The sequence below is a fragment of the Capsicum annuum genome, unplaced genomic scaffold, assembly GCF_002878395.1.
Source record: "Capsicum annuum cultivar UCD-10X-F1 unplaced genomic scaffold, UCD10Xv1.1 ctg2574, whole genome shotgun sequence".
In the NCBI taxonomy this organism is placed as follows: domain Eukaryota; kingdom Viridiplantae; phylum Streptophyta; class Magnoliopsida; order Solanales; family Solanaceae; genus Capsicum; species Capsicum annuum.
The window spans coordinates 42,924-54,740 of NW_025831954.1; the positions used below are offsets into that span (position 1 = coordinate 42,924).

Here is an 11,817-nt window from a genome sequence, read left to right on the forward strand (position 1 = left end):
AAGATCAAACTTCTTTTGTTTAGAACTGAAAATTGATTGAGACGGTGAGCTACCCAGGAGACAACATCCTTCTCCGCTATTTTCTCTAATGCGTTATATGCCTCGTCAATACTTCACACTCACAGTACATTGATAGGAGTGCATTTCCGACATTGCACATGATATGATATCCTACATTAACAAATAATCCGTGTAATTTGCTTTCCAAATTCGAATGCAGCAACATCAAGTAAGAAAATATTCTATGTCTGAACAAGCAGTATAACAAGCATATTTTTTACAAACTCTAAACATGAGTAGAAAATGTCCATTTCACTTTGTCTTGATGAATATTTGATCCTTTTAGAAGCACCGTGATCTGAAGTTCACTCCATAGCAAACTATTTTCTGTTAATCTTTCGAGTATAGAATATTGTCGACCTCAGCTTCAACGTACTTCCACTTCACAGGTATTACCAAAAAAATGAAAATACACAACAAAACAATTTCCTACAATTTTGTTTTTAGTTTCTGCACTTATTTACTCCCACACCAAATACTTAGTTTCCAACAAATATCAAGCTGATACAATGCACCTCTCAGAGAGCTTTTCAAGAAGCCAATCTTCAACAACCACCATAAAATAGTAAAGTTAACAGCCCGACCTTTTCATTTTTTTAAGTAGGTCAACACAGATGACACTCTCCTATTTGCTTTCCCACCATTCACATCCTTAGTTTCCCATGTTCTGTGATATTTAAACATAAACACAGATCATCACACTATCAGCATGTGATTAAATGTTCAGTCACTTGACAACAGTGAGAGTGAGTCACAGAACACCAAATTTAACAAACATAACACGGAAGTTACCATTGTCTCAATGAATAACATCCTAAAGTGAGGATATCAATACCAAGAAATCTTCAGATGCAAACTTCCAAACACAGTTTACACCAGTCAACGGCCATAAACAGTAAAGTATAAATAGAAAAAACAAATCAATGACATGAAAAAAAAATAAATGACACCGAAAGACGGTTGATTTTGCCATGTTTATCGCAAAAGCCAGAGATCGAATATTTGTTCGACGACAAATTGAAATTTCTTTGACTTGATTAATGTCGACTCCAATCCGTTTTCTTCAACCTTTACCTGGGAGTATTAAAGACACATCTAACGACGACATACCATTATCAAATGATGATTGACATTGTTTCCAAATGCACTGAATAGTTCTTATTGATTTCTTGAACAACATCGCAGTTTGTGTTATTGATCCGTATTCAAGACTTCCTTCCTTACTTTCTTTCAAAAGAAACTTCGCATTTGGTTGACGTTCTTCTAATTTGAATCGTTTATTTCTGAAGGTTGAGTCTGTAGGTACGACGAACCTCATCTTCAGAGTAATGGCAAAAATAAGAGAGAAGATAAAAGGAAGAATTTGGAAATTATCCAAAACAAAAGAAAGGATACAGTAACCAAAAGATGCAAAGAACATCTCTCAAATGAAAAGTAGGTTTAGCTCCCAAAAATTGAAACCAAAATCAAATCAGAAACATAAATTTTTCGTGGAAAATCGGTACATGACGGTAAATTGGTCCTATTTTCTAGAAAATTGAATTTTGCAATAACAAATTTTTCTTAATTGTTGATAGAGAAAATGAGAGTAAAATTTTAAGTTAAAGCGATACACTGATTTGGACTACTTAACTCTTTGCTAAAGAGAAAGACAGTTATGTAGATGGTGTATTTTTTTAGTAGATTTTTTTAACACTGTACTCTCTGTTGCATTTTTTTAATTATTGTGAAATTAATAAAAGTACCTAGTGGTCCAATACTTTTTTAAGAGGGGTAATTTAGTAACTTTAGCAAGGTCAATGCCTATTTCTTAAATATCGTGTCCGGGTAAATGACGACATATAATTTGAGATGGAGGGAATATTATGATATTCAATTTTCATCAATCCATAAGCAAATTACTTTCTATAGTTCCCAATAGGTTACAATGAGTCGGTCCGATTCAAACCTATTGCTCTATACTACTCTTAAGACAAATTTATAAAATCAATCTTCTGCAAATAGAAAATGTAAATCAAAAATCAATCTTTAGAACGAGTAAAAAGGACCAAAGGATAGCAAAAATTAATTAGTATCGCAGAACAAGAAGATATCCAAAGGATAATTGAATTAGTTAGTACCATAACAATATTAACTACAGATCTAGAAAAAATAGATTAAAACTTGAATTAATTAATTTGTATTATAGATCAATAATAATAACAGATTTGTAATAAAAGGATTACGGCTTGAAATAGTTAGCATCATGTATCATATATATAACAAACACCAAATGAAAACTTGCTCGAAAACTTGCTCCACCATCAAAGATGCACTTACCAAAAATAAATCATGATGGACTAATAAAAATTGAGATTAAGAACATGAATTTTGCTTGAAACTTGTGTTGTGGTGTCAAGATGCGCAGGGAATACAGTGGAGAAAAGGAAAAACAGAGAAAATGAAGATGAAAGAAGATATTAGGAAAGTAAAATAGTAGAGGCAAAAGACACAGTAAAGTGTCATTGATTGGAGGTTTTAGTTACCAAAATACTGTTAATGTTGGTGTTGTTAACGAAAATATCCTCAAATAAGACAAAATAGTAGTAACTAAAGTCTTCATTTATATAAAAGATTAAAATATAATCATTATTATTTTTAAAAAATGTATAAATTTTAGTAACTAAAAATATATTAGTGAAATTACTTTTAACCTTGCAAGTGTAAAGAATTTATTTAGGAGTGTGTCCAATTCAAATGGGGTAAATAGAAAAGATTTAAAGGTTTATTCAACTATTTTATATTGAGTCCACTTAATTCATTGATATTTTAGACAATACTTCCTCAATTTAATTCTTTCCAAATTAATGTGAAGATAATGTTTGATAGAATCTTATTGGGAAGACAAAGTGTGTGAATCACATTCAGCAGAGTGGGAGAAAAGGTGAAGAAATTTAAGAGAGGATTTTGAAGGATGAATGATAGCTCAGATAGAGAAATGAATGAGAGACAACCTCAAAGGCCTAGTGGTTGTGTGGGCATTTTCTTTCAGCTCTTTGATCGGAACCGTATATTTGCCAAGAAGCTGTTTCCAACGAAACTGCTTTCACCAGGTTAGCTACTACTACATTCCTCTCATTTTTAAAGCAGAATGGTTAATTTCTTGAAGGTGATTATAGCTAGAGGGCAAAATTATTTCTTTTCTTGTTCTGCATTCTTATATCTTGGACTTGACTTGTTAACTGCAGAAATGGAGTCATCTAAAGAGACAGGTTGTCGAGCTCCAGAAGACCCCGTCCTCTGCATCAACGACTGTGATTTTTTCGGTAGTGCCGCTTCGATGAATATGTGTTCCAAGTGTCAAAAGGACATGATACTACTGAAGCAGGAACATGCAAAGTTTGTAGTTGCATCCAGCAAAGACGTCGTACGCAGAAGCTCAAGCAGCGATGAATCAAAACTTGCTCTTGCAGGTGCCGCGGTTGCATCTGCAGATTTAGCCTCTCAGATTTCACAAGTTAAGTCAAAAGAGGGTTTCAAAAAGCGCACAGCTTGTCGTAAGCATGTGGGATTAACGGGGTTCAGTTGCAAATGTGGTGATCTTTTCTGCGCAGTTCATCATTATTCAGACAAACACAACTGCCTGTTTAATTATAGGAATGCTGGTCAGAATGCAATAGCAAAAGCAAATCCTATCATCGTAGCAGAAAAGCTTAATAAGATCTAACAAGCACCTATCGAAAGGTTGTACGAACTGAAGCAATGTCCATCTTTCGATAAGTTAGCCTCGTCTTACAGGGTGGCGATGAAAGTTTTGCGTGGGGAAGGGGGTGGGGGGTACCCTAGAGCCTAGATAATCCTGGTGTGTAAGTTATTTATGATCTTGGTGCACATTTTCATGGAATTTGTTCTTGTTTTGTCCCCATTTTTGGGCTCCTTGTCTAGTATAATATGCATAATGTAGGTCACCTTGATGAATTTCACATTCATACATTTGCGTTTTGAAATCCTGAATTTTCCTCCGTGCATTCTTCAACATTCCAAAGTCTCCTTTGAGTATCAATAATGCAGAGTTTTTTTTGTAGAGATGTCAATACGGGTTGGCTCAGCCCATCCGAGCTAGCCCACACGGGCTTTGAGTTTGACGGGTCAGGTTGGGCTAGCCTATCAATATGATGAGCCAAAAAATATCAAGCCCACACTATTACTCTGTGGGTTGTGGGCCTTACAGGCCAGCCCACTTTAAAAAAATAATATTTTATAATTTCATTTTAGAATGTTAATAGACATAAATATTACCAATCAATATTACATAGTATTAATACTTTTTAATTAAGTCTCCAACACCCCCAAAAATACTCATAATAGCGAAATTAAATAACTTTTGATATGCGTTCTGCCCTTACATCGTAAAAGTAAAGGTTAAGCTATAGAACTAGATACGTAAGAGAAAGAGAGGAGAGCAGAACTTTACTTCTCTGCTGAGGCACATGATATCCTTCGAACCAAATAAAAATACTACTCCTTCCGTCCCAAATTATGTGTCGCCATTTCCTTTTTTGTCTGTCCCAAAATAAATGTTGTCTTTTCTTATTTGGAATTTTTTAAAGACACAATTACCTTTTTACCCTTATTGGACCAACTTGATTTTAAATATATTAATACTTCTTTTTTAGTATTTGCTTTTTAAAGTAAAAGTCTTATCACTTCAATCAAAATTTAAATTTTCAGCCTTTTATTTTTATAGTATCATAATTATTTTAAACCACAGAGAAATTTATTCTTTTTGGTTGGTTCTACATAAGTAAACCAGTTTTCTTTGACAACTCATTGTTTACAACTGTGATTTCTCGAGTTAAAATTGGATATTTAAAGCTAAAGTTAAAGAAAACAAGAATTTAGAGGGATCCCATTTTCCACATATATCATCTTACAATTGGAAAAAGTAACAAACACAATTACAAGGATCAAACTTCTTTTCTTTAGAACAGAAAATTGATTGACACAGTGAGCTACCCAAGAGACAACATCCTTCTCCGCTATTTTCTCTAATGTGTCATATGCCTCGTCAATACTTCACACTCACAGTACATTGATAGGAGTGCATTTCCGACATAGCACATGATATGATATCCTACATTAACAAGTCAGCCGTGTAATTTGCTTTCCAAATTCGAATGCAGCAACATCATGTAAGAAAATATTGTATGTCTGAACAAGTAGTATAACAACCATATTTTTTACAAACTCTAAACATGAGTAGAAAATGTCCATTTCACATTGTCTTGATGAATGTTTGATCCTTTTAGAAGCACCGTGATCTGAAGTTCACTCCACAGCAAACTGTTTTCTGTTAATCTTTCGAGTATTGAATATTGTTGACCTTAGCTTCAACGTACTTCCACTTCACATGTATTACCACAAAAATGAAAATACACAACAAAACAATTTCCTACAATTTTGTTTTTAGTTTCTGCACTTATTTACTCCCGCACCGAATACTTAGTTTCCAACAAATACCAAGATGATGCAATGCACCTCTCGGAGAGCTTCAACAACCACCATAAAACAGTAAAGTTAACAGCCCGACCTTTTCATTTTTTTAAGTAGGTCAACACAGATGACACACTCCTATTTGCTTTCCCACCATTCACAACCTTACGTTTCTCCTTTCTCAGCTCTCTCTTCACCAGAAGTACATAGGCTAGCCCATGTTCTGTGATATTTCAACATTAACACAGATCATCACACTGTCAGCTTATGATTAAATGTTCAGTCACTCGACCATAGTGAGAGTGAGTCACATAACACCAAATTTAACAAACATAACACGAGTTACCATTGTCTCAATGAATAACATCCTAAAGTGAGGATATCAATACAAAAAAATCTTCAGATGCAAACTTTCAAATACAGTGTACACTAGTCAACGGCCATAAACAGTAAAGTATAAATAGGAAAAACAAATCAATGACATGAAAGAAAAATAAATGTCACAGATAAAGGACAATAAATTTAATCAAGTGTAAGGATCAAGGTAGACTAAAGTCTCATGAACGTGATAGTGGTAGGATATCTGACAGGGAAAGGGAGCGAGATGACTTTGAATGGGACAAGAAAAAGTATAAGGAAAGGAGTCATTGTTCAATAGATAAAGGTCACTCAGAGAAACCAAAAAATGACTCTGCTCGGGATCGTGATTACCAATCTTATTCATCCCGAGAGAAGAATTGTAATAGACACCATTAGCTTAGAGAAGCCTGACAAAATGTTACCATGCCCAATATGTTGTCTTTATGGAGCGTAGCTACTGCTCTTTGCATAATAGCTGAGGGTGCCGCCTTTATTAGTGAAACTGTACCACACCCTTTTGCATAAACCAAGGTCTCTCATAATCGCGACATTGATTTCAACTATTTTCATTTAGTTCCCCTGAACAATTGACATCCCCATGCTGTCCAAATATATTTTGTCTGCACAAACTGTTTAACATTCACTTAATTGTTCTCGAAATAGACTTCCTAGTTTTAAAAAAAAAATTCATACAAATGTGACGGTATGAATCCCACTTCCCTTTTCTCCTTCCTTCCATTTACGCAGCCCTCTATTATGTGATAAGAAAGTAAGAAACAAATAGAAACATAAAACAACAATAAAGTTAGAAAAAGACGGGTAAGTATATATAAGCTGGTGGGACTTATATCATTGTAAGTAGAGTTATTCATGAGTAAAAAAATACATTATGATCAGTCTGTACACAAAAATAGTACTCCTAACATATTTGACAAAACATCATTGTAAAAGTTACATGATGATCACTACGGCTATACACAAAAGTAGTACAGTACTTCTTCATACTACTTGAAAAAACACCATTCCAACTTCAAAATAAAGAGCTTTACCATAATAATATCTCACATCATTGTTGAAGTAGAGCCAAATCTTTATTGACGATATCAATATCACAATGAAGTTAGAGAGGAAGGTTTTCTTCTCTTTCTAGTCCATTTTTGTCTAAATGAGGCACTTTGTAATTATTGCCGCCACTATCTTTCATCACCTCAAGCATACAAGATTGTAAAGTAAGAAATACATGATTGAGTTGTTTCGCTTTCATTTTATCAAAAGATCTTTCCACTGCTTCCTCTAATTCATCAACATTTTTAGGGGCCTTTTGATATTGAAGACTTTGGATTGCTCTAAGAAAACCAAGATCTAAAACATTTAAATCTGGACTGTTCGATGGTTGAAAACACAATCTAATGTCAAATCCATCTTGTAGGGAAGCTTCAATAAATTCCAAATCATTGTTACCAATATGTGGGCTTGCATTATCTTGTTGAAAAAAGATAGGATTATTTGAATCGGAAGCTGGCCGTTTTGCTCTAATAGCAGGAAGAACTTTCTCTATCAAGCAAGCTCTAGTGATATCTTTAGTTACTGACTGAATGGGCTTTGTTTCCATAGTTCCTGCTGTTCGATTTTTGCTATTCTGCTTAGCTGGTTCCTTAACTACAAACGAAAAAATACCTATTTTTCCAGAAAACAACTCAATTCCATTTTCATCAAATCGAGGACGTGCTACAGCAGCCATACGAATATAATTAAACATATTCATAAACATGGGATTTGTGTGGATTGTATTCTGATCAATCATTGAGAGGAAGTATTGAAGTCATACCTTTTTGTTTCCTTCGGTTAAGTGAGGCTTGAAGGAAATAGAATGTGGCCGAAGAATTCCATCTTTCACACGCCGAAAGACGGTTGATTTTGCCATGTTTATCGCAAAAGCCAGAGATCGAATATTTGTTCGACGACAAAGTAAAATTTCTTTCACTTGATTAATGTCGACTAAATCCGTTTTCTTCCAACTTTACCTGTAAGTCTTTAAGACACATCTAACGATGACATACCATTATCAACTGATGATTGACATTGTTTCCAAATGCGCTGAATAGTTCTTATTGATTTCTTGAACAACATCGCAGCTTGTGTTATATATCCGTATTTAAGACTTCCTTCCTTACTTTCTTTCAAAAGAAACTTTGCAATTGCTTGACGTTCTTCTAATTTCAATCATTTATTTTTGAAGGTTGAGTCTATAGGTACGACGAACCTCATCTTTAGAGTAATGGCAAAAATAAGAGAGGAGATAAAAGGAAGAATTTGGAAATTATCCAAAACAAAAGAAAGGATACAGTAACCAGAAGATGCAAAAGAACATCTCTCAAATGAAAAGAAGATTTGGCGCCACAAAACAACCGTTTGCTAAAAATTCAAATGAAAAGTAGGTTTAGCGCCAAAAAATTGAAACCAAAATCAAATCAAAAACGTAAATTTTTCGTGGAAAATCCGTACATGACGCCAAATTGGTCCTATTTTCTAGAAAATTGAATTTCGCAATAACAAATTTTTCTTAATTGTTGATAGAGAAAATGAGAGTAAAATTTTAAATTAAAGCGATACACTGATTTGGACTACTTAACTCTTTGCAAAAGAGAGAGACAGTTATGTAGGTGGTGTATTTTTTTAGTAGATTTTTTTTTTAATACTGTACTCTCTGTTGCATTTTTTTAATTATTGTGAAACTTAATAAAAGTACCTAGTGGTCCAATACTTTTTTAAGAGGGGTAATTTAGTAACTTTAGCAAGGTCAATGCCTATTTCTTAAATATCGTGTCCGGTCAAATGGCGACATATAATTTGAGACGGAGGCAGTATTATGATATTCAATGTTCATCAATCCATGAGCAAATTACTTTCTATAGTTCCCAGTAGGTTACAATGAATCGGTCCGATTCAAACCTATTGCTCTATACAACTCTTAAGACAAATTTATAAAATCAATCTTCTGTAAATAGAAAATGTAAATCAAAAATCAATCTTTAGAGCAAGTAAAAAGGACCAAAGGATAGCAAAAATTAATTAGTATCGCAGAACAAGAAGATATCCAAAGGATAATTGAATTAGTTAGTACCATAACAATATTAACTACAGATCTAGAGAAAATAGATTAAAACTTGAATTAATTAATTTGTATAATAGATCAATAATAATAACAGATTTGAAATAAAAGGATTAAGGCTTGAAATAGTTAGCATCATGAATCATATATATAACAAACATCAAGTGAAAACTTGCTCGAAAACTTGCCCCACCATCAAAGATGCACTTACCAAAAATAAATCATGATGGACTAATAAAAATTGAGATTAAGAACATGAATTTTTCTTGAAACTTGTGTTTTGGTGTCAAGGTGCGCAGGAATACAGTGGAGAAAAGGAAAAACAGAGAAAATGAAGATGAAAGAAGATTTTAGGAAAGTAAAACAATAGAGGCAAAAGACACGGTAAAGTGTCATAGATTGGAGGTTTTAGTTACCAAAATACCCTTACTGTTGGTGTTGTTAACGAAAATATCCTCAAATAAGACAAAATAGTAGTAACTAAAGTCTTCATTTATATAAAAGATTAAAATATAATCATTATTATTTTAAAAAATGTATAAATTTTAGTAACTAAAAATATATTAGTGAAATAACTTTTAACCTTGCAAGAGTAAAGAATTTATTAAGGAGTGTGTCCAATTGAAATGGGGTAAATAGAAAAGATTGAAAAGTTTATTCAACTATTTTACATTGAGTCCACTTAATCCATTGATATTTTAGACAATACTTCCTCAATATTCATAATAAATGAATTTTTTAGATATTGTTGATATTTAAGGTAATTTAATTGTTTCAATAACAATGTTGAAATTTTTATTTATTCTTATACTTCATTTTTGTATTTCTTATATCATGAATTTAAGAAATTTAATTGTTCCTATTTATGTATTGTTTTGAATTAGTTTTTTAAAAGTCAGTATTGGAAGCCAATTTTGCCACTGTGATGTTGACACCCAATTATGACCTCCCGACACTACATTTACTCTATTATTTTAACAAAATCGTTAATTTTTAAACATTAGTATTTTTGCATATTTTTTTGCATCAAACAAATTTCTGACATATCGCATTCATAATTTAGAAAATGCATAAATCATCAATTATCTTTTAGAATCATATTATTATAAAATTCTAAAATTAAAAATTACATTTTTATAATTTTATTAATAAAATTATTTTCACGTAATTATGCGCACTCACAATTTTGCAATATACATTGTCTAGTTTTGCTTTAATTAATACTATTTATTGATATTATTATTTATTGACATTGTTATTATATATATATTAATATTATTTATTATTTATCATTTATTATTATAAATTTATTTTTTAATTATTATTTTTTTCATTATTATTATTTATCTTTTATTATACTTTTTATTATTTATTATTTAATGTTGTTATTTATTATTTAACTACTATCATCATATATTATTATTATTCCTACTTTAATTTAAATAACAGCCTAATCGAAATTACCTTGCATGATTTTGTTTACCTTTTAATCCAATTTTATTTAATTTCTTACAATTATAGCCTATTTTTACCCAATCCATTTAACCCAATTTATTACAATTTATGCCACTATTTTTCATCCTAGCCACATTTTAATTCCCCCATGACATTAAATGAAAGCCGTCAATCAAAAACCAATCCAACGGTTGACATCAAAAGATCTCTCTTTCCCTATTTCAAACCTACAAACCCTAACTCAAATTTTCTTCCCCAACTTCCGCCTCTATCTCTCCACCTCTCTCTTTTTTCTCTCTACAAACACCTCCAAATCTCGATCCCCCCCCCCCTCCTCTGATCTCTCTGTCACCAATCGACCACTAAAACCACCCCCTCCGCTCCAAGTCCTCGTCGCCATGCCGCCATCTCCGACGAACAGCCTTCGCCATTGTTTCTTTCTTCTCCTTCATACGCACCGCCAGCTCCTACCCCAGGCGAGTCCAGCCGCTGCTCCGATGGACAACCTCCTCCCTTCTCGTCCTCCACCGGCGAACAGCGCCGCCATCGATGGAGATGGCCAGCCAAGCCTCCACGCCGCCGCTCCATCTTCCGTCCTCCAGTCGCCTTCTTTCTACCCTCCGGCGAACGTCCAATAGCCGCGACACAACCTCGACTCCTCTCCAACAGCGATACCTCCGGCAAACCCCTTCGGCGTTCCAACCATGCAACCCTTCCTTATTGAAAATGAAGAATCCGTCTTCAGGTTTGATCCCGTGTTCGAAATATGTGTGTGAACTTTAGTACTATTTCTTCATCTGTGTCTCTCATAAGTGTGGCCACGTTTGATTTTTGCTGAATAAATATGTTGATTTTAAGTCTGCGATTTTTATTCGACCCTATTTGCATGTCCTGCTTGATTGAAATTTCATGACGCTTAACTTGAATGGTGAGCCAATTTGTTCGTCTCTCTCTGGTATGTGCAAACACGCCTAACTTCTTGTAACTTCACATTTTTTATGCCTCTTAGTCAATATGGGTAATTTTGTATGGGAAAAGCATGTATGTGATGATTCGAGGATTTTTTCGTAAATCATTAATAAGGCTAACATGTGCACGTTTTGACTGTTTGGGTATGATCCTGTACCAATTTGATTTGAGAAAAGCATCTCAGTAATTGATTTTTTATTTTTTGGATTTTTTCATAAATCTTTAATAAGGCTAATATGTGCACTTTTTGACTGTTTGGGTATGATCTTGTACCAATTTGATTTGAGAAAAGCATCTCACTAATTAATTTTTTATTTTTTGGATTTTTCGTAAATATTTAATAAGGCTAATATGTGCATGTTTTGACTGTTTGGGTATGATCCTGTACC

At 33.3% G+C, this 11,817-nt stretch overlaps 2 protein-coding genes across 2 annotated transcripts; one reads left to right on the forward strand and one right to left on the reverse strand.

Moving 5' to 3' along the window:
* The first annotated feature begins 3,289 nt into the window (after positions 1-3,289).
* Positions 3,290-3,766, forward strand: LOC124890817 (zinc finger A20 and AN1 domain-containing stress-associated protein 8-like). Its single transcript, XM_047402637.1, has one exon. It carries the CDS (start codon positions 3,290-3,292, stop codon positions 3,764-3,766), a length of 477 nt encoding a protein of 158 aa, XP_047258593.1.
* A 3,246-nt stretch (positions 3,767-7,012) lies between these two features.
* Positions 7,013-7,633, reverse strand: LOC124890824. The gene has a single exon (XM_047402643.1). It carries the CDS (start codon positions 7,631-7,633, stop codon positions 7,013-7,015), a length of 621 nt encoding a protein of 206 aa, XP_047258599.1.
* Positions 7,634-11,817: the final 4,184 nt, after the last annotated feature.